Genomic DNA, 27,850 nt, shown 5'->3' on the forward strand with positions numbered 1-27,850 from the left:
TCTTGATAATTTTTCCCTCAAGGAATATCAAACATTTTATAGAAAGAAAAACACAACATTGAGTTAAAGTTTAGGTTTGAGGAATATTAGTACATTTGAAAACTTGTTAGCTTCAGTTTGTTCTCTTCTTTTTGTTACTTGATTGAAAGCAAAATCGAAACCTCTTAAATATATTATTCCATAGGCACTTTTCAGTTCTGAAAACTTGAAAAGGATTAATTCAAAAAACGATTACTTTTTAATGACTAACAGTCCAGTGAAAGTGCACCTAAGTGAGCTCCAGAGCAATCAGCTCATGGCACTCCCCCTTGCCTGTCCATTATCTCACTCTATGAATATGTGCCAACCTAAAGGCAGAAGGAGGTTCTTTCTTTTTCCTTTATTCCTAAAAACTTACCTGCAATGAAAACAAAGGCAAAAGAAGCCAGAGTCAATGATGAGCCACTATTGATCATGTTGATGAGTAGCTTGAATAAAGGATATAGCAATAATAAGGCCCAGAAAAGCCAGTTCAACAGAGTCCACAGCCGCCGGGGTGGTACTATTGGAGTGCCAGGATAGGCTCCTGTTCTATAGTATTCCTCTTGAAAGGAGTCCTGATTAGAGCAAAAAAAAAGGGGTATACAACATTTAGGTATCAATTTACTATCACAAGAGATTGTTTTGTGGGTGGGGGATCAGGCAGAGCTTAGCAGAGAAGGGAACTATAGTTTAGTGGCAGACCATATGCTTTGCTTGCAAAAGTCCCGGCTACAGTCCTTGGCATCCCCTGCTAAAGGATCCTACCAAACATCTTACCAAGAAAAAACAGAAGAACTGCTGCCCGTCTGAAGAGGCGCTGCTGAGTTGGAGCTATCAATGTTATATGACGTGGAACGGGGCAGCTTCCAATGATCAATGTACATAAAACAAACTGGAGTCTCGGGGCACCTTAAAGGTGAACAAGTTTTTACTCTAGTATATGCTTTTGTGGATTAGAGTCCGTATAGTCATATGGATCCAAGAGGAAAAAGAAAAAAGTAGCCCCTCTAGAAGAACCAATAAAAAGTGTAACCACACAAGAGGGAAATACTTAACACTCAAATAATTTAAAAAAATTATTTGAAAATATACAAACATACACCAAAATATAAAGTTAATGGCTACTTGCAATAATACATAAATAGAAAAAATACACGAGGCCTGAATAACCGTACAAAATCAGCCACAACTTAAAAACCTGAAATACAAAGGAGAAATTTGCCAGTTACTCTCTCTCTCAGGTCTGTGCAATGCAAGCTCACAACTGGTAAATTTCAATTTTATATTTCAGCTTTATGTAAAAAAGAAACATACTCCATATTTCTGAAGATAAGAATAACATTTAGGTATCTGAAGAAGAAATTCAAAATGCACTACTAGCAGCCACCATATAATATGTGTTATTCATTAGAGCTTCAGCTTTTTAAATTGTGGCTGTTTTTGTATGGTTATTCAGGTCTCATGAATTTTTTCTATTCATGTATTCATGCATTCCTGCAAGTAGTCATTGACTTTATATTCTGGTGTATGTTTGTAAATTTTAAAATAGATTTTGTAATTATTTTTCATTATCTGTAGGTGTCAGGTTTCTCCTCTTCTGTGGTTATACTTTTTTATTGGTCATATGGATCCACACATGTGCATTTCACCCTCACAGTTCCATATCTGAACAGTAAAATCCTCAGTTCATCAACAAATGGGTGACCTTAAAGATAGCTGAGGGAACATCTATATAGGATATTTTAGAATGTATTGCTTCTATATTGGAGTTATGTAATCTTTTGCATATTTTGGCTACTCCCAAATGGTTCTACGCAGAGAACATTTTCTTATCCTGGGCCAGTGCTCTCAATTGATGCAAGTACATCAACTCTATGAGTCAATTCTATCACTGTCAAAGCGCTTCTGCAGATTTGCATTTTATACAGTTTGAATTATCACAGTTTGAATGTGTACAAAGGCTCAGTCCCTAAATGGAGGGTTTTCCCCCCTCAAACACCCACCCCAGAGGTATGGGTCAACAGGAGGTCTTTGAACAAGAATCATCTCTGAATTTTTCTAAAGCACTCCCTGTTTTTTAATTGCTTTCTTTATTCTACAATCATTTTACCAAGGAGATCAAAGATCAGTGTATGTGATCCCCCCCCCCATTTTATCTTCCAAACAACCCTGCGAGGGTGAATGCTCTGTGGTCACCCAATGTGTTTTATAGCTGAGCAGGGCTCAGAACTCCTAGTTTCCTACTAGTCCAAGATCTACATTCTGGCGTAATGCTGTGGGTAGTTTTCTATTATTGTTATTATGGAGAATCCTGCTATGCACTATGCCAACTGTATAGGGCCCAGAGCAGTTGAAGGAAAGACCTGGCTTATCTCATGACTACTCGTTGGGGATGTGCTAAACCCCTCTGGGAACTTGACGTGCGGATTTGGCGGAGACAATAGTCAGGGATTACCTTTCAGAGCCCTACAAGTTGTGCACCACTTGTCCTCTGAGCTACTGGGCCAAGAAAGAGGCAGTCTGGCCAGACCTCTCTTGCATGGCCCAGAGCTCCTCTCAGGCCCTCCTGTGAGTGCTCAGAGCAAGCATGTATTTGCCCATGCTAGCAACATTGTTAGCCCTCATCACACTCGCCTGCTCTCCTGTAGAGCTGAGCAGTTGGTCCTCCCCAAAAGTCAATTTGCTGCTATTCAATTTTGAGGCTCTGGTCTTTCAGAGTGAGCGAAGTGAGCACAACTTGTGCCTGCATCTTCTGTCAGTCTGTGTTGGGGAGGAGGGGGAAAGCATTCTTCCCAAAGTTAACTTATATAGAAAACCAGCAAAATATTTCATCCAGTTGGCACACAATACAAAATGCAAAGGCATTCTGGACTGCCTTTCCAGGTTGGGATTAGGAGGCACCTTTTGCAGTTGTTCTGGTCATACCTGGAGGTTAGGTTTCAGAAGGTGGTACTGGAGGACTGCTGGTCAGCTCTTTGGCCTGAGCGGTTCCGCAAGGTTCCATCTAATCCCCTATATTCTAACACCTACATGAAACCACTGGGTGTGGTTATCTGGAGATTTTTGCTGGGTTGTCACCAATATATAGATGACACTCAGCTCTATATCATGCTTCCAGATGATCCCAGGAATAATGACAACAACAACAACAACAACAACTGTAGTCTTATATACTGCTCTTCTGGACAAATTACTGCCACACTTAGAGCAGTTAGCAAAGTCAGTGTTATTATTATCCCCACAATACAGCTGGGAAGCTATGGCTGAGAGGAGCGGCTTACCCAAGGCCACCTGGAGAGTTTATGGCACTAGTGGAAGTCAAACCAGCAGAAGGCTGGCTTGGAGCCCAGCCACAACCACTATGCTACAGCAGCTCTGTAGAAATCCTAAACCAGAGCCTGAAGGCAGTTTTGGAGTGGATGTGGGCTAATAAATCAAAGCTAAATCCCCACAAAACAGAAGTGCTACTGGTGAGTGGAAGGTCTGACCCAAGATTTAAGGTATCACCAGCTCTAGATGGGGTTGCACTCTCCAGAAGAAACAGGTCCATGGTTTGGGGGTGATCTTGGATACAGGCCTACTGCTGGATAAGCAGGCGGCAGCTGTGGCAGGGAGAGCCTTTCACCAGCTTCAACTGATTAGCGGGCTGCAGCCTTTCCCAGGCAGAAAAGATCTGGCCACTGTGATATACATGTGGTTACATGTAGATTAGATTAATGCCATGCACGCTATGCAGAGCTGCCTTTGAAAAGTCTTTGGAAACTTCAATTGGTACATAATGGCCCTTTTCGCACTTACGGTTTAAACCACCATTTATGAGCATTCGCCCTGATCGCAGTGGCTTCGGCATTGCACCTGTTCATTTCACACTGTCCACTGCAAATTCGATTTGGTGTCTGTGCTTCATTTTAAAACCTCGGTGCAATTTTGGGCTTTCGGGGCCTTGCAATTCACGTCACACTTTTTTTTAAAAAACTGAGCATGCATAGTAACATTGCAGTGTTGGAACCCTACCCCCCTTTTTGCTGATTGGGCTGTCCCCTGCCCACTGGAGAGGCAATTGGTGGCAGAGTTCTGGGGGAAAACATGTACCACTCTCATTTTTTTAAATCAAGCCAGGAAAGGGTTAAAATGCTGCTGATTCATCTCCTCCCAGGAAGCAGAGGCTTGTTTCCAAAGGGCTGTGCAAAATGCTTGGGTTTTTTCCCCCTCTTTGGCAAAGTCTGAAACATGCCTGGGAGGGAGGGAAAAGCAGCCATTTAATCCTTTCCTGGCTTTTAAAGCCAGGAAGAAAGTGCAGTAACATTGCAATGTTGCAACCCATTCTTGTCTTTAAAAAAAAAAAGAATGTGTGTGCATACCCTAAGGGAGGAAGGAGAAAGCAGCTATTTAACACTTTCCTTGCTTTTACAGCTAGCAGGGAATTAGCAGCAAGCTTAGGAATCATTCCTGGCTTTTGAAAAAAAATAAAGGAGCATGCATACCGGGAGGAAGGAAACCAACGAAGAAGCAGCCTTATGACCCTCAGCTCGCTTTACTAAAAAAAATGGTAGACAAGGAGTTCAGAGAGCTGAGGAGGGTGGGAGTGGTTAATTCTGCACAAACCAATCAGCTCCCAGGGAAAAGGAGAGGGGGGGAGAAGCAAAAGGGGGGGAAAGTGTTCACATTAGCAAAATGCGGGCCAGCTGCCAGTCGGCAGCGAACTCAAAAAAAAACATCGGGGTATGTCCGCAGGGGGAAAAATCGGGGATACAGCAGACAAAAAGCGGGACTGCATCCCATGACTGCTTTTAAGTGTGAAAACCTTGCAAACATGGGATGTGGAACAGGTACAAACGTGCTCTAAAAACCGAGTGCGAAAAGTACCAATGTTGCCAGTAGGATGTTGACTGGAGTGGGCCATAGGGACTGTATCATTCCAGTCTTGGTCCATCAACACTGGCTCACAATTTATTTCTGGGCACAATTCAAGGTGCTAGCATTGATGTTTGAAACCCTGTATTGGTTGAGACCAACATAACTGAAGTACTACCTATTCCTTTATGAACCTGTTATGGTTCACAACCACCATGGTAATCTTTGGAGGCCCTGCTTCAGTTGCCCCTGTCTTCTAAGATTAGGTGGGGGCAATCCAGGAGACAGCCTTCTCTTTTGCTCTTCCTCTCCCTTATTCACTTACTACACATAAGGAATTTCTAATGAATGGCTGCTTTTTGAGTTGCATTGGGAAACATACCTTAATGCAAACCTTGCAGGAAAAATAAAACTGCTGCCAACAAATTTGTGTGTTTCTGTGCCGTCAAGTTGTAATCAGTTTGGTGTAGTGGTTAAGAGTGCAGAACTCTGATCTGGAGAGCTGGGTTTCATTCCCCACTCCTCCACTTGAAGCCAGCTGGGTGACCTTGGGCTAGTCACAGGTCTCTGGAGCTCTCTCAGCCCCATCCACCTCACAGGGTGTTGTTATTGTGGGGATAATAATGGCATACTTTGTAAACCGCTCTGAGTGGACATTAAGTTGGCTTGAAGGGTGGTATATAAATTGAATATTATTATTATATTATTATAACTTATGGCAACCCCAGCAAGGGGTTTTCAAGGCAATGAGAAGCAGAGGTGGTTTGCCAGTGCCTTCCTCTGCAGAGTCTTCCTTGGTGGTCATCCATCCAATACTGACTCTGCTTGGTTTCTGAGACCTGGCATGATTGGACTATACCATGCTGCCTTCCCTACTGCCTACATACAGAACTTTAATCATAACAATACCCACTGAACAATAAACTAACCTTCTCTTGATAGAGCTTGTGAAGCCAATTAGAACATTCCTGCTCATCTTCTGGGACTTCCTCTAATGGAATTCTCCTACAAATGATGAGAGGAGATAGTACAGTGAAAACAAAAGCCAACCTACACTTACCCACTCTCATTTACAGCAGCAATCTAAGAAAAATGAAATTATTAGTGGACAAGGCTTGGACACATATATGTATGAAAACTTAAAATGTGGATAAGTATTTCCACTTTGATTTTCTAGTTGGCCTGTTGTACAGTTCAGTTAGGGCAGTTGTGGAGATAATTTTTTTATCTGCAGCTAATATTTGATAGTTTTTTTTAAAAAAAAAATCAAATTTGTTGTCCTTTTGAAAAAATGTGTTCAAAATATAATGTTCTTCAATCAAAAATAAATACTTCTTCAATCAAAAACACATAAATCAGTCAAAACCACTCAAAAATGTATTTGTTAATTTCAAATGTATCATGATCTATTTAGTTACCAGCAAACTTCACCATTCAGTTATATAAAGGAAGAAAACAGTAAAGTGAATATACTTGCCTTACATATAAATCTGCATGGTATTTTTTCCCATTTAAAACTCCAAGCAAAGTTGGGTTTTCATTATTTCTAAAGTTCAATGTGGAATCATACACAGCTGAAACTACAAAAGAAGACAAGACACCACTATGTGATAGCAAATACAGACTTCTTAAAAATTATGATTAATTACTGGACCTATCTAAATAAGCATTGCATAAAATACGCTTGGTCTCATCAAGCCATGGACAAATTATGGCTGCATACAATCTCTCACCTCCCACAGTGTCAATAATTAAATGAGACTGAACACTCACCACAAATTCAGAAAAACTCAGCATTTAAAGTTCCATTTGAAAACTAGAACCATATTTTTCATATTAACAAAGAAGCTAATATGAAAAGTTGCCACCTCATATACATGATAATTATTGGCAAAGAAACAACAGCATAGTTACTTGGAACCAACTTAGTTATCACGAATACAAAGACTTCTACTGTCACAGCATGATTGTCCTGCATCCTCTCCTCCTATAGCAACCTGATGCTCCCCACCAGTCCTGTTCCTGGAGAGGAGATCCCCAGGAATGTGACTGGGGGAGATGTATTTCAGGTTGTTGCAGAAGAGGGGAGAGAGGACATTGCATTCCATGCCTGGAAGTCCTTGGTCCTATGCAAACGTTGCTCTGGATCCAAACCTTCCATATCCATCACAAAACCCCTAGCTATTTCAAATGACCACATGACCAAGGATTACTATGCCCCATGTCCCACAGGAATAAACATTAGCTGAATATATCTGGAATGCTCAACTCCTGTTAAAGATTGTTATCTATGAGATGCAACTGAAATGAGACTCATTATACTTTGCAAGTATTTTAACAATAATTTAATGGGGCTATGAGGTACAGCAAGAGGAGAGTGAGCATATGGTAAAGGGCCATTTATGTGCACCCTTTTATGACAGCAAGTATCTAGACAAAAATAGGCCTTGCACTGTGCAACATAATCTGAGAAAGAAAAGGTACAGAAAGCCTAAAGAAAGCCCAAGGAAGCCTAAGAAAAATAAGGACAGAGGAGATGGGGAAAGATTAGAAAAAGTGATGATGCTGGGATTGATTTTCCCATCTCATCTTACCTTGAAAAGTAAATCTTTAGGTACAGTATATGCTTTAGTTGCATTTTGCCATTCACCTGCAACATGCCCTGATTGAGCGCTCAGGTAGCAAATTACCTGCCTTGCCCATGCCTCTAGCCAAACACTGCCACGGGCTTTATGGGTAAATTGGACTTACTAATGAATTACTAATTGTTGAAGGGGGAAGTTATGCAGAAAGCTGGGTGGTCATTCTGCCAAGGTGGCAAGGAAGTCTTGGCTTTTGGCAACCAGAACATCTTGTTGCTGTATTTCCAAGCTGAGTAGCGAAGTAGGGGCTTTCAGGCAATTTGCAAGGCTTGTCTCTCAGTCAGGACCAGGTGCTTCTCTCTCCCCACCTCCCCTGACTCAGGAACAGAGAGGGAGAAGGAAGGGAGCATCAGCTGCCACCAAGTCCAGCTACACTCTAGTCAGTGTGGCACGACGTTCTGGGGACTGCCAATCAGGAGGACTGGCTGCTGTCACCTTAGGCTGGGCTTTCCACTTCTGCAATTTGTTCTGCTCTAATGGACCCACTGCCCTTAAAATACAAGTTAGATTAAATAATTATATGATGTTACAGCAGTAAGTAGAGTTTGACAGAAAGACTACCAGCACCCCATTGCCTGGTCTCCAAAATGAAATCCCAACTTGCATGTCCATACCCCCCCAACCCCCCCAACCCTCCCTCCCACTCACTCACTCACTCACTCACTCACACACACACACACACAGAGGAGCAGCAGATATATTGAGTCCTGTTGCATCCTTGGGGATTCCAGGAACAGGATGTGACAGGGAACTTGCTGCCCAAATGCTGCGCATACAGTGCTAGGGGCAGCTGTTTTTCCTACATCCCAAGGCTACAAATCACAAGAGTGGAGAAGGAGCACTCAGATGTATAAAGAAGGAGGTGGTCCAACAGTTCTTGATTTTTCAATGAACAGCTGATCGACTTTAATATATAATTGCTTTTGTACATAATCTCAGAAGTGTGCCCATGTGCCCATCATTGTGTCCCATCCAGTATGTTCACCTGGTAAAAAGCAATGTCTTTTTCCTGATTCCAAGCTACTGACCTGTTCTGCAGAAAGGGGAAAGCAAGTAACTCTCTCAGCTGGAAAAATGTTTGAATTTATTAAGATCCCTTCCATGGTATCCATAATCATTCAGAATGGTTGCAGGCTTTCTTAGAATGCCAGGAGATGGAGCCAGTAACCCATAATATGCACTGGTCATTACAGAGGAAGCGGTTTCTGCCTTTCATAATACAACTAACTTCCTCCCACAATGTGTTCTGTACTATTTATTTACATGAACAATAGGTAACTGGTTCCATTACATGGAATGAACATCAGCAACATTCCTGTACATTTATTCAAATCTCAAGAATAGTTTAGTGTAAGGAGCATTTGTTAAGACTCCTGAGTCCTGAAGGCATATACATCCTGTCAATTACTTGAGAGAAGGGAGGAGGAGGAGAAAAGGCATTTTTGAAAGCTCCTGGCTATTTACAATCTTTCTCTAAGCTTCAAAGCCTGAGCAAATGCAGAAGCAATGCATACAGCTCCAGAAATTTACCAAATCTAAAAGGCTGTGAGAAAAATTAAAATGAAAAAAGGGCTTTCACTCTCTGGAAGTGATATATAATCCAATATAATCCAACAGCTGTAACATGAAAGGCTGCAATACACAATGAAACTGGCAAATCAAATTAGAGAGTTGAGGGAATTGCTTAGAGCTTTAGACACCAGCTGAACTGGTCTCTGAAATGAAAGAATTTAGGCACTTATTCAACTGCCAGTCACTGAGCTAAACCAATCCATGTTATAGATGGTCAGTTTCTACCCACAGGTCAAAGATTGTTTATTGAATATATTATAGTTTGTATTGGTTTTTAACTGAGGTAACCCCCCCCCACCAATAGTATTAGAAATTGAGGCCCCTCAATTATGTTGATGAAAATAGATTCAGAACAGCAAAAGGAAGTACTTCTTTACTTAACAAGTAATTTAACTGTGGAATTCACTGCCAAAGGATGATGGCCTCTAGTTTAGATAGTGGTAGCCCTAGGAATTGCTGAAAACTGTTTTTATGACAGTGTTTTTGAAAATTCTGTGATAAACTCATAGAGCTTCCAGCAATTCCCAGAGCTACCACCATTGCTTTTGGGTTTTCCTTACAAGTGATGCCATCATGCTTATGATGCCTCCCACCACGTCCCAGCCCCAACCCTCCCACTGATTGACAGGCTTGGCCTGGACCCCGATTGTAGGGTTTAAAGAAGTCAGAACTGAGCCCAGATGTCATGGGCTGGGCTAGCCCAAGCAGGGTGGCTCAAGTCCAAGCCTTAATGCCAAAGTCTAAGGGGAGTTCCAAGAGCGAAAGCGAGGTCAAACTGGTGGTCAGAGCATGAGATAACACCAAGAGTGAGTCCAGAGTCCAAGAGCAAGGTCAGGCACAGTCCAAGGTCAGTTACCGATAGTGTCAGGTCCAAAAGCAGGCACGGGCAAGATCCATGGAACACGGAGTGGTTGCAGGCAGTAGACACATTGCTTCCACACCTGGCAGTTGCTCCTGACTGGCTTTTATAGCCAGGCATGGTTTTCAGCCAGCTGCTGGGGCTCCATCCTGATGCTACTCATCGTCGCTCTCCAGCAGCTGGCGTCGGCTCAGGAGACGAGCACTGCGCCGTCTCTCCTGCAGTTCCAGTCTCTGGTGCTGTCTGCGGAGCTCTGTAGGCGTGGGTGAACCTGGAGGGGTGGAAGCCCCTGGCTGGGCTTCCCCTGTGGTGCTGGCAGTCCCTGGCTGAGCTTCCCCTGTGGTATTGGGGCTAGAGGGTGCTGTGGTCTCAGCTGCTGGCTGTGGGCTTTGATCAGCCAGCAGCTGCTGCTCCTGATTGCCGGCTTCTGCTGAGTCAGGGCTAGGGCTGGCTACACAGAACTCTTCTTCTCCTGAGGAGTCCTGGCTGGCTACACGAGGCTCCTCTCCTCCAGAGGAGACCTCACTCTCTGACTGGGCCATGACACCAGATCTCATCTCTCTTTGAAAGGGAAATACACAAATCAGGGCAGAAAAGGTCATATCTCTATATACCAGATAAGACACTTCCTCAGGGCATTTGATTAAATATTGGCACATTCAGCAATTAACAATATTTCTCCTGTTCTTTGTTTATACATTGCTATCCAGGATAAACACATGCCAAAGAAACAAAGACACAAGTTACTGCACTACATTGTGCCAGTAAACACATGCATAATCAGAGACAGTGGACAAATGACCAAACACTCGATTTTCAAACTTATTACCCATTAACAGAATTTTGTTTTTTATGGTATCAAGAGAAAACAGTTACATATGACATTATACTGAATTCTTTACTAGCCAAAAGCTTCGCCTTATTTCATGTAACCTGTGGGAAAAGTAAACATGGCACAACATTGTGTGCTCCTGCCACTCCCAGAACACACACGCACACACACACACACACACACACACCACCGTTTATTTGTATATAGTAATTCATATATTTTAAAACAAGTTTAAAGTCTTTCAATGACCAATACTGAACCTGAGCAGTTAAAAAAGTCCTCTCTGTAGCAAACTAAAACAAACACTCAGAGACAAGTTGTTTAACCAAGTGACAGTTATAAATATGCTTAATTAAAAGAAATGCTATAACATGAGATTTCAAAAGCAGCAGCACAAGTTCAAATAAGTAAAGGCAATATTCAGATATCATGCTAAGTTAATATTTTGAACACCAGAGTGTGTTTTAAGACAGCATTCCACTCAAGAAGAGATGTAGTTCTGTACAAGGGAGGGAAGGGATAAGAGAAGGAACATCTTTACCAGCTGTGGAATATCTTGCTCAGGACTGTTTTTCTCCTTTCTGTTTTTGGTACCTTATAAAAACTTGGGTGTGGCCAGAGACTCGAGCCCTTAGGTGTGAGCTAAAGGCCAAAAGCAAAAGGATTGATGGCCTTGTGGCTTGCCGCCCGTGTCTTCAAAAAAACTGGCCAACGAACCAAGGACCTAGGGTTCCCATCCCCCTGCATCAGTTGCATTCTGGTCCACATTTATCCCTATCCTGAAGATCAAATCTAGCATGTGTCCTGCTCGATGCGTGAGAGCTGGTTCTATTTGAGAGAGACCTAGTGCTGCCATGGATGACACTGGGACTGCCACCTGTGAGGAGGTGGGACTGTCAGCATGGATGCTGAAGCCCCCCAGGACTAGAAGCCTAGGGCACTTAAGAGTCCAGTCAGCGACCACCTTCTCCAGGCTTAGCACGGTATCCATTGGTGCACTAGGCGGTCAGTACACCAGCCAGAGAGCCAGCTCCCCTCAGCATCCCATGCCAGGCCCACATAATCCGTGCCAGTGATTTTTGGTGTGGGGAGCGGCCTGAAGAAGAAAGCCTCTCAAATAAGTATCACCCCCTGCCCCCCAACCCATTGTTTGGGACTGATCCGCCCTGAGCCTGCGAAAGTGGGGAGGGCGGAATATAAATATAATAAATTAAATTAAATTAAATTAATGAAGGACTGAGAAACCTGTGTGTGTGGGGGGAGGGGTCAGCTTTTTCAAGGCAACCATCTCACCCTCCCCAACCAAGGTCTCGGTCACACGCACCAAGTCCATTTTATTCACTGCAAAATAATCTGTAGGACAAACTGTTTGATTTAGCAGTTAGTATATGTTAGTGGGAACTGCTGACTTTTCGACACAATTCAATGACAATTAATAAGCAGCTATGAAAAGAAGAGACTTTAAGTAACTTCTTAGAGTTGGCTCCCTGTGACTTTCCTTACCTACATTTCTCAAACACTGAACGGTGACAGCAAATCCTTTTGTCCGTGGCAGGAGGTGATACTTAAGTTTGGGCAGGCCTTTTGCTTCAGCCACTTGCATGCTGATTTGGTGTTTTTGCTCTGTGAATCTTGTACCTTCACAGTGAATCAGAAACTGAAAACAAAACCAAAGTCTGATAAGGAAAATAAATGGACAAAACACAGTTATCATACAATTGTTACATTTTGTGTGCCGGGGGATGTTTGGACAGAGGAAAACAAATTTGCTGTCCCCAATAGGTTAATGCAGCATAGCAGAAAAATTGTCAAAGTACAGCTGATTCATAAGGCTTAAGCATTAATCCACAGAAAGACTAGCTTCTAAGTTTATTTATTTATTTAAAAGGTGCCAGGCAGCAAAGACCATTAAAAAAGTGGTACTGCAGATGCTCACCTGGTCCTTATGCAACAAGGCCTAGCAGAACCATAGAAGCCTCAACACACTTCCTAGCTAGCTGTTCTGGCAGCTGTCTCATTAGGGATCCTATTCCCCCGGTGGGAGGGGGGATCCCCCACCCCCACCCTCTGCCCCCTGCCACCATTCATCTTGCCAGCAAGGGGGAAGGGGGTGGGAACAGGCTTCCCAGGCATGCTGCTGGGGCAGCACGATTACATCATTCCTGGAAGTGACATCATTGAGCAGGCAATGGGGATGGACGCACATGATGGGAGTGAAGAAAAAGTAAATGCTGGGTCTCCCCCCTCCCTCTGGGAGAGCAAGGGGACCTGGCAACACTATGTCTCATCCAAATGCTTCAGAAAGGCTAGCCCCTTTTAAAACCAGGACAGCAGTGCTCCATCATCGCTATTTTCAAACTGAACTGAAAAATGAGAAAAAAACCTTTAGCAGCATTTCTTTATTGGTTCCTCTCTAGAACCCTTCTATCCAATATAGCAGCGCTTTTTAAAAACAATTCTGGAGATCCATGGGATTCCTCAGAACCTTACCGGAGTTACTAAATATGCCATGTAACCTTATACAGAATCACACTATTGGTCCCTCTAGAAAAGATTTTTTACACTCTGATTGACTCCCTCAAGGGTATCAAGCACAGAAGGCTCTTTCCCAATGCCTATTAATGATGAAACTGTTTACCTGGAAATACAAGGGATTAAACACAAGTTCTGGCATGCAAAACCAAAACTACTCTGCAACAAGATCAATAACAGAGAGCTTCTCCTCAATGAGATCAGTAATTATGGACCATCTTCCTTGTAAGCCATCTTACCAATCTTTTTTTTTGCAATGTACAGCTGCAGACAAGTGCATTTTAAGACTCTCACTTCAAGCAGAACAACAGTGAATCCAACAGGTGTGGCAGGTGCTCCCATGTAACTATGTGCTATATACAGCAGGAATGGTTCATGTTTTCAGCTTCAAGCAACTTGACTGGGGGGAAATCTGCCATTCCCATGCTGAAGTACAATCCCCCCACCTTTCAAAAGCTATAACATTAAGGCCCAGCGTCAAAATAGTTTGGATGAAGGAGAAGACAAATGGCCACCAATCTGACACAGGCCTGGCCGAAAGGATAATAAAAGCACCATGCTCTTGTCCTTCCTCTGCCTTGCAAAGGTCTCTGGGGTGACCTCCAATTTCCCTATGGGAGAGGCCACCCACTGTCAGGGACAGAAAGCAGCATAATTCTCTTACACTAATTTTGGTCGGGGCAAGGCCACTTCCTATACAACAACTTCTGAGGAGTAGCAGTTACTCAGCAAAGGCAACATGTGAAGCATGGCTCAGCCTGTACCAAGAATCTCTCCGAGCTGGAAGTAAATTCACTTCTAATTTCCTCCTTTGAAAGATGCCTGCCAAGTGAGAAGTTCTAGCAGATCTGTCTAACATGGCTTTGGGAGAGGTGTAGAAGAGACTGGAGAAAAATGATAGTGGTGCCCACATGTGCTTTGGTGGTAGAAATTGCCTTCAAGTTATAGCTGACTAATGGCAACCTCGGCTGGGGTTTTCATGGCAAGAGACTAACAGAGGTGGTTTGCTATTGACTACCTCTGCAACTCTGGTCTTTGGAGGTTTCCCAAACAATTACTAACCAAGACTGACCTTGTCAAGTGTTACATACCTCCAATATGATGCTGTTCTCTGGCAGACACCCAATTTCACTACAAATGAGTATGTGGAAGGACTAAATGCATGTGGACTACTGACCTTACGAAGTTACAGCATGCAGGCCTGATTGCACTACACACAGATGATGTTCCCATCATCTAGTAAACAACTATCACCAAATTCATTAATATGATAACACTTTCTACTGTTAGCAATATGGTCCCTTTGGTTACTGAAGGTAGAACACTATGAATAACTTCAATTTGTATCCAAAGGAGTTAGCCCTGTTAGTCTGTAGTTGCAAAATAGTAGAGTCCACTACCAGTAGCACCTTTAAGACTAACCAACTTTATTGCAGCATAAGCTTTTGAGAACCACAGCTCTCTTCATCAAATACATGCTTAAAGGTGCTACTGGACTCTGTACTATTTTTCAATGTGTATGTGACAGCTGGTGAAACATAGAGGAATTCATCAACAGCATAGAAAAAACAGCTCAAAGTCACAAGCTCCAAATGCATAGAAGGAAGGAAATCCAAAATTAATATGGCTTGAAAACAAATAACCCAGTTCTTTCCTAGGTCAGATAACAGAGTTCCAAAGAATGAAACTTAAACACAGTAGGGACAAAAGCAGCAAACAACCAGGTGTAAAGGCACAGTAGGAAAACAGAGGTAGGCAAAAGTGAGTGCAACACTTCATTTACTGGCATGGGCAAGAATTCAAGGGTAGTTTTTTTGTAATGTTCCTGAAGTTCAGATATCCTAGAGCAGATTAATTTCACCCTCAATGTTCTCAAGGTAGATACATACATTTCATCCCCTATCACTTGGTGCTTTAAAAATGAAAGAAAAATGACAACGCTAGAATAGCCCAATCTCATCAGATCTCAGTGGCTAAGCAAGAGTCAGCCCTAGTTAGTACTTGGGTGGGAGACCACCAAGGGTTACTACACAGAGGCAGGGAATGGCAACCCACCTCTGAATGTCTCTTGCCTTGAAAACCATGTGGGGTTGCCATGGGCCAGCTGTGATGACGGCCAAAAAATAAAGCTTTTCTTTATTGATTTAACATTTCCAGAACATAATACATGTTCTACATTCAGCATTCTACCTATTGTATAGGGGTTTTTTTTTTTGCACTATCATGATTATTTAATGCATTCATATTCTATCTTTCTACCTTTCAGTAACTCCAGGTGAATGTGCTCTAGTATACTGCTAACACTTACCCAGAAATTTTCCGGATAATCTCGGAGATTAAGAAGGCCTTGCATGATCGTTTTCTGATCCTCCTCCCATTTGCGCTTACAGAAAACCATCTCTAAGAAATACCACATCCAGCCAATGATTGGCACATAAGCAAGTTGCTTCTTCGCAAGTACTTTGGAACTCTGCAAAAGGGGCACACATAAAAAAGGCTTAATAGAAAAGCAGATATTTCTACAAACGTAGTGAAAGGGAAAAATTAAAGAGAGAAGACAACTGACTTCTTATTCTATAAACCCATGTTTCTGTTAGGAGAAAATGCCACTAGTTTCAGGAGAAATAAGAACTTAATGCCAATAATAAGGATGAGGTCTGGTTTTAAGGATTCACATGCACCATAAGTGATAAATGAAGCCTTTAGTTATTGACCTGGATCCACGAACATGCAAGCAAAAGTCATAACGAACACCTTGAATTGAGCTCGGAAACATACTAGGAATCAGTGTAATTGTTTCAAAATGGGCAATGTATGTTCCCAGCAGCTAGTCCCAGACAATAGTTAGGCTGAAACATTCTGGACCAGTTATAGTTTATGGGTTGTTTTCAAGGATGGCCCTATGTAGAGTGTATTGCAGTAATGCAACAGAGGGGTTACAGAAGCATGGATCAACATGGCTAGATGGGCTTAGTCTAGGTAATGAGAGAGATGGTGAGCCAGTGGATAGAAGGCCACCATGCCAACTTGCTTTTTTCAGTTCCATTTGTGCAAGATCTTGTGCAATGTGCAATCTAGCACATTGATCCCGATGTATTATAATGCCTCAAAATCCCACGCAAGCAGAAACACAATAAAGTTAACCTACATCAAGCGGCAATCACATTCCGCCCCCCTGCATTTCCATTTGCACAAGAGCTCTAGTGCAAGCGGAAATTGTACTGGATCCAACCCATTGACTTTACAGAACTATTTTTACACCACCTTTTCCTTTTAAAGTAGGTCTGATACAAGATGAAATGTTGATAGGGGTTGCACTACATGATCCTTCCACATGATCCTTCTGTAGGCAGGAAAATTTATGACACTTCATAAAATCACACCTCCTTACAAGGCACTTTTTTTTGCAATCAGCCCACAGAGGACAAAGGAATGATTTGTGTTGGGCACTAGATATATATACTACGTAGCAAATCTTCAAAGCCATTTCAAACCTATAGTTTCATTTTCATGATCTGCATTGTTTGGATTGTATAGGCTTCTATAAGGCCTTTGAGCCAGAGGTTTGACTGGATAACCTTTTTATATGCTAATGAATTTTGCCTATGGGGAAAGAAGTTTGTGGTGAAACTATGCAAAAGTTTGAATTGAGTAACTATTTCTTCAGAGAGAATAATTTACGGCAAATTAAAAACAAAACTTAACTGGAAGAGGTCAAATCAAACAAATACACTTTCCCATAGCTTAGTATGGAGAACTTGGCAACAGGTTTGAGAGGGAAGGAGCAGGTTGGGGGGAAACAGCAACTGAGTAATGCCCTTTTAAAGCAGGCTTGCAAAAAGCATAGTGGTATACTCCAGCTGTGCCCAGTGTCTCTTTCCTACAACTTCAGGAGGGATGAAATCGGACTGATGGCTTGCTTGCTCAGCCCCACTGACACCTCCTCAGACTCGGATGCGTTTCTACTCATGACACAAACCATGCATCACCCTCGATTTATCAGGCACATTTCAAACCGCCCCCACAATGCTGCTTGCATCAGCTTTTAAGAACTTCCCTGTTTCAGTTTCAGAACACAGTGCCTTAATTGTAACAAGAATGTTGTGCTTCAGGATACTCTTTATTTTTTCTCTTCTTTCATTCTTTGTTTACCAGCTTACACTCTTATTAAGATGCCTTCCTGAGCTGTCACAATGGAAATTAGAACTGCAAATTGTGTGAAATGCTGCTTCTACACCAAGAGAAAAATAAATACTTCTTGTAGTGAATGAATGTGGTTCCTTCTTCATTTGTTCATCCCTAATATAGCACTTCAATCTCCTCCTCCCAAAGACGGATAGGACAGTGCATGTCCCCATCAATCATGATGTGATTTAACATTTCAGCTCACAGAACAAAGCTAAACACAGGAGCTCTTACATCCAATGAGCTGCTGTAGCATAGTGGTTAATGGACTGCTTGCAGGGGTAGTGGAATACAAATTTAATAAAATAATGTCACAATGGCAAAGTGGTGGCCCATGGTCCAAGTCATACCCATAATGATTATTTACAGTTTTTCCCTCCCCAATTTCAGTTTGGCAGGTCCTGAATGAGTGTGACATAGGACAGCTCCCCCAAAGTCCGTTGGGATGATGCAGAAGTTTCTGGACGGGGTCTTGATTTAATGAGGGGGAAAGTGACTGTCAGGCATGCTTTCAGTTTGTACACTTCTGCTGGAACTGGTTTCAGTGAACAGCTTCAATGGAACTGGTTCCAACCATACACAACCAAGTGCCATTGGCAGCCACAGAACTAAAATATTTTCTCTCCCATTGAGTAAAACTACAGGAGTGCCAAGCTGTAATTCTGCATGAAGTACAGTAAACCAATGATAATCAGAGGCACTCATTCTGAACACTTGTTTCCAGAAGTTCCATGCCATAGACTGTAATATCAGTGGTACATAGTTGCACTTAGGGGTTGTTGAATTACTGCACCCCTTGATTATACATATGTTCCCCATCCCTCACGTTGTAATTGCAACCAAAAATGGTTACGTTTGCAAGATCCAGCCTTATCAGATTTCTGTAAAAGGGTTTTGAGATGATTTGGCATTATCACCACTGTGACCTTTTCACCCCACACTGCCTTTCTCATGCAAACATTTACCGCAATATCTCACAGAATGGATGATCAGTTTTCTCCTAAGAGGCTCACTATCTCCATGGGCCTCAGCTGGTGTCATCCGCTGAGCTCAAGGCAGGTGAAAAGAATTGGCCAACACAGTAAAACAGCGTAACCTGAAGTTGCCAAAATCCAGTCAAGAATTAGAAATGCAAATTGTGCTGCCTCTAGGAAAATAGCATCACTTGCATGATCCTAATAAAATGGCTCTCATAACTGGGAGATGCCAGAATTCACTAGAAATGGTAGCTGTATCCTATGAAGCACCAAAGGAATGCTGATGTTCCCCATGATCCTCCCTACTTTGAGGTTCTTTTGATCCACAAAAAAGATTATTCCTGGGGTCATGGCTGGGACCCAAAGAGACAGACAATTGTGTGAGTCAGGGAGCTGTGGTGAGAGAGGGAGAGGAGAGAATTGTTGGTGGTCAAAAAGGGCTGCAAAAATTATTCAACAACCTGTGTTGTGTAGTAGCCACTTTTGGACTAGCACTGGGGACAGCTGTTTTCAAATCACCATTTTGCTATGTAGCTTGCTCTCTAACTTGGGCTGGTCACAATCTCTCCGTCTAATTTACTTCAGGGAATTAAAAGGTAAAGATAGTCCTTTGTGCAAGCACCAAGTCATTACTGACCCATGTCGCATCATGACTTTTTTTGGCCGACTTTTGTTACAGGGTGGTTTGCCATTGCCTTCCCCAGTCATCTACACTTTACCCCCAGGAAACTGGGTACTCATTTTACCGACCTTGGAAGGATGGAAGGTTGAGTCAACCTTGAACTGGCTACCTGAACCCGGCTTCCACCAGGATTGAACTCAGGTCATGAGCAGAGCTTGGGCTGCAGAACTGCAGCTTACCACTCTGCACCATGGGGCTCTTTTACCTCAGGGGATTGTTGCAACTATAAAACTGGATGGGGAAGAGGCAATGTAAGCCAACCTGAGCTCCTTGAAAGAAGGAGAGAATAAAGTAAATCCATAAATAAAATATCTTGATTAAAAACAGCAGTCTCATATATTGCATTCTTATGAAATGCAAGAGGACTGCATTATATAAGAGTTAAGTTCTTCTGTGACAACAAACATCTAGTAGATCACATTCTTCACCATAATCCACCTGGACAATACACTCTTATTGAAGCAATACAGACAAATTATTGTAAATGAAACATGGAATCCAGACAGTCTAATTGCAATTATTTTTCAATGGAACTTCTGCTGTCGTGGTTTTGATTTTATGCACAATCTTGAGGATTTACAAATTAAATTGAGCTTCTCTAGTTTTATTACACTCGTGTAGTTTGCAACCTTAACAGTCTAATATCATGGAACAGACACTGATAGAGATAGAATTGACTGTTTCATTCAATTTGTTTAACCTCAGCATCAAAACAAAACCAGAACATTACTAGAATTTTATAATCATTCAAAATAAGACAGTTGATCTACATACTCTGAATAAATCATAAAGTACTATCCCCATTTCAACTGGGTTACTGATTTTTAAAAATTTTTCACCCATTTTAAATTTTTTTTTCACCCATGTTATTTTTCTAAATATAGGGAGTGGCTTTATATGGAACAGTGTCCACTCACCTGCATCCTGACATGGGATTATCCCAATAGTACTGTATTCCAGATCACTCAGTTTGTAGAAAATGTGTTGCTATAGATTTTACTCTATCCTTCCAACTAGTTTTGGAAATAACATTTGGGTAGGGAAATTAACGTATCCTGCATGGCTCAGACAATACGCCTTTTTGGGGTATTGTATAATTTGTTCAAAGTGCAAACATGACAGACTTCACAATTACTGAGGAGTACAATTACTGAGCTACACAGTTAGGAAATCAGGAATGTATCTTCCTAATCCCAATTCCTGGATGAAACATGCTTTGACGAGACTGAGATTAGGAGAGAAGGAAGAAGATGACCAGGACTCTCTTCTACATAATATTCATAAAAGACAACATTCTGTCAAAGGCATTGAGGCCATTGTTCATAGTACTCCTTAGTTCACATCAGCCCAGAATTAGCCTATGAGAAAACAGCACATGAAGCAGAAATTTTTCATTCAGACAATGGGGGCAGTAAGGATGGCATTTCATCATAGTTTCATCAGCTCAGAGAATTCTAAACAGAATTCAGAATATTATGGGAGAACTTGCTGACTGTTCTGAATAGCTCCAAGTTGTAAGATGAAGCCTTCCTGCAGCAATTGAAGGAGTTTCCTTTTAGAATTTAAAGTTGCAACTTAACTCTGCTATGAACTTTTGAGAAAGACTACAAAATTGAGCCCTCTTTGCATGTTTTCTCTTGTGTGGGTTTTAAGGCAAATATTCAGCTTATCAACAAACATTGACTTATAACAAGTTTATTAAGTAGTTGTGCTTTATGTAGCCCTAGATCAGTGGACTTCAACCTTTCCAGACCTGTGACTGAGCTGCAAAAAAGTGATAGGAACTCACTTGACAGAATCATATACCAGGAACAGGAGGAGCCAGAGTTATGACTTTTCTGATGCCAAAGCTAGGATTGTAGCCCAAGAGATCTGGGGACAAGAAACATAAGCTAAGCCCCAGAATGTGTACTATACTGAAGCACAAACCAAGAGTCAAAGCCATGAAGGAATCCTTTCCATCACTGCGTTGCCTTTCCTCGCCGTACAGCTGCTCCTCTCAGCATCTATAGAAAGAGGGGCAGGAACTTATAGAACCTTGCTCTCTACACGTACAAACTAGGAATAAGTCCTAGTATGCACCAAACAATGGGACTGTATAGCAGCTGAACAAGGCTCACGATGCAACAGGTGAGGCTCTGGGTCGAAGGCTTCCCCAAACGAAATATGTGGAACAAACAAAGTAGTTACACAAGACCATTTCAAATGGCAGCCCAATCAAGTTTACTTGGCAAGATTCAACTCACTAGATTGGTAAGGTTAGTTAAAGTAGTTAAGTGTATGACCAATTCACGGAAGCACTTGTACTTAAGATACCAACTCTTTGCTGAGAAGTACTGAGAATCAATATTAGACAACAAAGAAATTCTACACATAATTAATTTATGATTGTTCATTGACAGATACAGCTAATTATGTGATGCTACTATCTACAAGTAACTAACATGTGAACTAGCCATGAAAACTACCAGTATGTAAGCTAATTTACCTCCACTGAAGCAGATTGAATAATGATGAAAAGCTCTATCCTGGTGTTCAGGAGGACAGAGGAAAGGTATTGCTACCTTTGCTGAATATCATACTGGCTTTGTTGATAGATAAGCCAGTACAATGTGTTTAAAGGAGAGTTTAAATTATATCAACATAAATAGACACAGTACAACTTAAGTCTGTGGCTGCTGCCCAACAAAAGCTCACATTTCTCATCACACTGAAACTATCATAGATTATAAAAAAAGCAATGGCATTTTGATCCCTAACTCTATACTTGATCTAATGTCTTCTAACACACAAACAATTGTTGAAAATGATTCTTTGCAGGCAATTCTGTTGCCTTAGAATGGATTACAGTTATAAAGATACATTGACCTGTATCTTACCCTTCCATAAGTATAAGATTTGGGGCTCAAATAGGCTCACTGTGAAGTGTGGGAATGCTCTCAGGGCAATGTGACCATGTCCCTCCCAGGAGTGATGTCATCGCGCCGCCCTGGGAGCTTGCCTGGGAGGCCTGTTTCCCTGCCTTTCCCCCCTGCCAGCCAGGTGAGTGGGGCGGGGGGGGGGAGATGGTGGGAGCAGGGGATTCCCTGCCCCCCCAGGAGACCTGGATCCCTATAACATATCTCAATGAAAACAACCATACATGTGGCAACAACGAAAAAGGACAAAGAGATGAAATGAAATGAAAATTAAATGGCTGGAATTATAAAGCCCTTGTAGATCTATGCTGCAGCTGAATTTGGAATACTGTGTAAACATCAAATGTTTAATTTGAATTAAATTTTCCCCTTTACTAGCACTCCACACCTGAAAAAGAATAGTTTTTTCATTGTCCATCTGTTCCCTGAGACAGCAGAGTCACTTGAGAGGAGATTAAAAAAAAATCAGTTGTGAAGAAATATAAGCAAGTTGGTGAGAGAAGGGAAGCTGAAGCAGGGCATGAAAGACTATTTTAATAAACGATAGGGAAGCTCTAATTTTACCAATATATTTCAAGTTCTTGAAATATTATCAGCAGTTCAAAGATGCACAGTTTGTAAGATTCCAAAACAATTGTTAAAACATACTGTAGCTGAAGGAAATACCAATTGTTTAATTACTAATAGATTGCAAATGCTGAGTACCATTAATACTGAATGATTATAATGAAAAATAAACTCTGTTCTCACATTTTACAGTAGCCTGCATTCAAAGTGAAAGAGGAAGCTATGTAGACATGCTTATCTAAAATAGCCAGCATTCAAAGTGAAAGCGGAAGCAATGTAGACATGTTTATCTAAAATGTCAGTTGAAGTGCCTCGCTGTTAGATGGGAAAACAGATGCATTCTAGCTAAAATGAGCTTAGCTTACCTGACACCAACACCATGTGATGTGTCTATATGCTGTATGTATAAAATGAAGAACTGTGAATGAATCGGGAGCTCAGTTCTTTGTGGCACTAGTCACGCTGAGCTCTGCCGGCAATAAACATCATTCCTTCCTGAAGATTCTGTCTAGTCTCAATTCTTGGGAACACTGAACCCTGCTACATTTTGGGGGGCTCGTTCTTCCGGGATTGAGGGGACCCTTGGGGTACCCCCTTGACCCCCAGTCCATGGCTGCTGGTTCTAGACTGGTAGTGGACCTGTGGGCGCCCCCTGAGTTTTTCAGGAGCAGGCCCTGCCTTCCTCGGGTGTCAGCGGTGCGCCACTGGGGCGTCAACGACCCGGTGACGGAATCAGGAACGAGTGATCCAGGAAAGTCCCGGGACATGTGAGTATGGAGTAATTGGGGTTACCGTTCCACTTTGGAGCGAAGAGGGGCTTGATCACCCCCTAGCACAGCCCAAGTAAGTGAGTCAGAGGGACTCAACTGAACCCGCTGGTGCTTGTAGGAACTGGGATGGAAACTTGTCATGTGAATGACATGAATGGAACGCCTAGGGCGATTGGTGTGTGAATCTCCGAGACGCATTTCCTGGCTGGGCGACTTCATCAGGTCGTCAAAGACGAGAAGCGAGTGCGTAGGGCCTCCTGAGAAGCAGACCCCTTACTGCTTTCTCACTGTTATTAATCCCTAGACTGTCTTGTCTTGTCTGGGCTCTGTGTTGATAATGGGTGGTTCATGCTCATCCCCAGAAAATGCCCCCCTGGAATTGATGTTGAAACATTTCCAGGAGGTGTATGGAGGATGGGTCCAGTCAGGGGAGAATCCAACCCCTGAGCTGTTGGAAATTTTCTGGCCTACATTTGATTTAGGCTGGCCAAAGGAAGGGACTTTTGACGAAACAACTGCCCTAAATGTTTATCACTTTACTCTTAAGTATCATGATGATCAGATTATATATGCACAGTCATGGTTTGACACTTGTTTGAATCCCCCTCCCTGGGTTAAGAACTGGCCGGGGTACCGGGCTAGGAAGAAGGAGGTGCAGCTTATGGCCCTAGGGAAAGGAAGGAGGATGAATCCATAGTCAAGAAGGCGACCACCAAAGGGAGGCATCTACCCGGTGGTGCCAGTAAAGCGAGATACTGCCTGCCCCACTGCCCCTCTAGAAGCTAGGCTCCAGCCGAAGTCTAAGCCTGTTCAACAAACCCAAGAAGAAGAGGTGCCCCCACCACCATATGCTCCCTCACTGCCTAGAGGAGGAGAGAGAGCAGAAGGGCCTGTAGAAGAGCAAGTAGGGGGAGCTGGGGGTGGACCAAGAAACCCCTCCAATGCTACCCCTGCCAAAACCAGATCTTAGACATGGAAAGAAGATGCAGAGGCAGAAGATGAGTATAAAGATATCCCAGAGCTAGAAAAAGAAGGGGAAGAGAGCAATGTCTATCCCTTGAAGGAAACTAAAGCCTGTCCCTTAAGAGAGACAGTGGACCCTCGCTCTGGGACCTCGCATTTAATATATATACCCTTTCCAACTACTGATCTGTACAATTGGAAGACTCAAACACCTCCATTCTCAGATCAGCCAGAACCGGTGACTACTTTGTTTCAGTCCATAATTAATAGCCATAAACCAACTTGTCAGGACTGTAACCAGCTCCTGATCACGTTCTTCAATACAGAGGAACGCAAACGTATTATACAAGGAGCTAGGAAATACCTAGCAAAGCTAGTGAAAGAATGGGAGGATGCAGAAACAAAAGGTGAAAGAGGCATTTCCTATGGCAGATCCAAACTGGGATGCCAATGAAGAGGGAGGCATGGCTAAACTAACCAGGTACCAGCAGGCCCTGATGCAAGGGATAAAGGCTGCAGGAAAAAGGGCAACTGATATGAGAAAAATACAAGAGTGTCAACAAGGACCAAATGAGCCTCCTGGTGCTTTCCTAGAAAGGGTCTACCAGACCTACCGTCAATACACTCCCTATGTCCCAGAAGCAGAAGAAAATAGGAGAATGGTTTTGAACACTTTTGTCACCTAAGCAGCAGGGGACATTAGAAGGAAAATACAGAAGCAAGAAAGGTTCCTGGGAATGAATATAGAGCAGCTGCTTGAAATTGCCCATAAAGTTTTTTCTAATCGTGAACAGGAAGCACAAAGAGAGACCGATAGGAAAATGAAAAAGAAGGCAGAATTGCTGGCTGTAGCACTGGCCCAGCAGCCCCAACAGGGACAATACCCCCCCTGGAAGGGGACATATGGGGGGCACCCTGAGAGAGAGAAGAGGAGGCAGGCAGCCCCTAGATTTTGAAACGTGCGTGGTGTTTTAAAAGAGGGCATTGGAAAGATGAGTGCAAAGAGAGGCTACAGAGTATCAGGGGATGTGGAAGAGGACGAGATGATAGAAGAAGCAAAAGATGGGACCCCCCAGAGCCGAGGGGAAGTCCGAGATGGAATGTATAAAAGATGAGGACCAGCCATGGAAGCAGCATTGAGAGAGGACAAATATGGATGGTAAATAGACTCTGAATGGGACGAAGAATGGGAGGCATAGGCCAGACTGAGCACCTTCGATCTTGGCCCCCAGGAGCCCATGGTTGAAATTTGCATGAGGAGCCAAAATATTTCTTTCTTAGTGGACACTGGAGCTGAACGTTCAGTAGTAACTCAGCCAGTAGTCCCAGTGACAGATAAAACAATCATTGTAAGGGGATTTGTTATGAGGCTACCCAGAAGTTGCTAAAGGTGCTATACAAAGCTGGCTACAAAGTGTCAGAAAGCACAGCTCTGTCAGCCCCAAGTAAAATATTTGGGATTTGATAAATCAGAAGGAATCAGGTCCCTGTGCCATGAATGTAAGGAAGCAGTCTGCTCCATTCCAGAGCCCTCCTCCAGGAGGCGAGTGCGAGAATTTCTGGGGTCTGCAGGGTATTGCCAAATTTGGATTCCCAACTTTGCAGAAACAGCAAAGCCCCTTTATGAAGCTACAAAGGGGGGAGAACGGGATCCTTTTTCTGTGGGGAAAAGAGCAGAAGCAAGCATTCCAGACTCTTAAAGGACAGTTGCTGGAAGCCCCTGCCCTGGGTCTGCCAGACCTTATGAAGCCTTTTTGCTCTTCTGTGCATAAGAGGAATGGCACAGCAGCTGGAGTATTAACCCAGCATCTGGGAAATTAGGAAAGGCCAGTAGCATACCTATCTAAGCAGTTGGATGCTGTAGCAAAAGGCTGGCCAGCCTGTCTCCGTTCAGTAGCAGCCACAGCATTGCTAGTCAAAGATTCGCAGAAGCTGACTTTGGGACAGAAGGTCTGTGTTAAAGTCCCACATTCTGTGCTCACCCTGATGGACTACAGGGAAGAGATTCGTTCACAAATGTATGCATGACCACGTATCAGGGATTGCTGAAAACCCACAAGTGAAGCTAACTGTAATTAGTGCTCTCAACTCAGCATCCTTACTGCCAGTAGATGAGGAGAGCCCAACCCTTGATTGTCTCCGAACCATCGATGAAGTTTACTCTAGCCGAAAGGACCTGACTGATGTCCCCATGCCAAACCCAGACATTATTTTACTGACGGCAGCAGCTTTGTCGAAAATGGGGTTAGAAACGGAAGGTATGCAGTAGTAACTTGGACAAAGAATATAGAAGCTAAACCCTTGCCACCCAATACCTCTGCTCAGAAAGCTGAACTTACTGCTTTAGCCAGAGCTCTTCAGTTAGCAGAAGGATAAAAAGGTTAACATTTGGACAGATTCTAAATATGCATTTCTTACTCTGCATGCTTATGGAGTTTTATACAAAGAGAAAGGTCTCATCACTGCTTCATGAAAACGAATTAAAAATGGACCTGAGATTTTGCAATTGCTCCAAGGCTTTAAAAAGTAACTGTCATGCATTGCAGTGGCCAGAGAAGAATTTTTGCAGCCATCCCATTTTCAATGTCCTTTTCCAAGTCCAGATGTCTGATTGGACTCCAAAGTATTTCCATGAGGAGGAGAACTAGGCTAGTCCTCAGAATACCCAGAGACGTGATGACTGGCTTCAGTTTCCAGATAGAAGACTCTTTGGGCCAGAACCAATTGCTCATGCAGTAGTAAAAGCTGCCCATGAAGCCACTCATTATGGAAAGTCAGCACTAGCAGAGTTACTAAACAAGGACTTGTACATTGCTAAACTACATGGACTGTGTGCAGCTGTTTCCAGAAGCTGTGTCGTGTGTGCCAGAAACAACCCCCGACAAGGACCAGGTCCACCTCCTGGGTTCCAACCCCCGGGGTCTCTGCCATTTCAGTCACTAGTTGTAGATTTTACTGAATTGCCACGGTACCAAGTATTCCAATACTTGTTAGTGTTTGTTAACTCATATTCTGGGTGAGTAGAAGCGTTTCCTTGTAAAACTGAAAAGGCCAGAGAGGTAGTTCGGTGTCTCTTAAAGGAAATTGTAGGACGGTGGGGTCTGCCAGCAGTTATTTTAAGTGAAAATGTCCCCATTTGAGTTAATGTTTGGTAGGCCACCTCCTATTTTACAAGGTGTTACAGGAAACCCTTGTCAGTTGGAAAATCTGATACTCAGGGAACAAGTTATGGCCCTGGGTAAAACTTTGCAGAAAATTCAAAGGTATGTAGGAGAACAATAGCCTTTGCCAGTGTTTATTCCAGTCCATAAGTTTCAGCCAAAAGATGAAATTTGGGTAAAGGACTGGCAAGTAATTCTGCTAGGACCTAAATAGAAGGGCCCATACACTGTCCTGTTAGCAACTCCTACTGCTGTGAAGGTAAAAGGCATTGCAGTTTGGGTTCATTGGACTAATATTAAACCTGCTGCCATGCC

At 42.8% G+C, this 27,850-nt stretch overlaps 1 protein-coding gene across 1 annotated transcript in view; it reads right to left on the reverse strand.

Moving 5' to 3' along the window:
* The window catches only part of AGPAT4 (1-acylglycerol-3-phosphate O-acyltransferase 4), a 64,291-nt gene that overhangs the window by 13,472 nt on the left and 22,969 nt on the right, over positions 1 to 27,850 (reverse strand). Inside the window, exons 3-7 of the mRNA XM_054986389.1 lie at positions 15,621 to 15,782; positions 12,284 to 12,437; positions 6,353 to 6,455; positions 5,805 to 5,880; positions 398 to 596 (exon numbers count right to left, since the gene is read on the reverse strand). Of these exons, the coding sequence (XP_054842364.1) occupies positions 398 to 596; positions 5,805 to 5,880; positions 6,353 to 6,455; positions 12,284 to 12,437; positions 15,621 to 15,782 (694 nt within the window). The remainder of the gene's footprint in view (positions 1 to 397; positions 597 to 5,804; positions 5,881 to 6,352; positions 6,456 to 12,283; positions 12,438 to 15,620; positions 15,783 to 27,850) is intronic.

This window comes from Eublepharis macularius, chromosome 1, assembly GCF_028583425.1.
Source record: "Eublepharis macularius isolate TG4126 chromosome 1, MPM_Emac_v1.0, whole genome shotgun sequence".
Classification (NCBI taxonomy): Eukaryota; Metazoa; Chordata; class Lepidosauria; order Squamata; family Eublepharidae; genus Eublepharis; species Eublepharis macularius.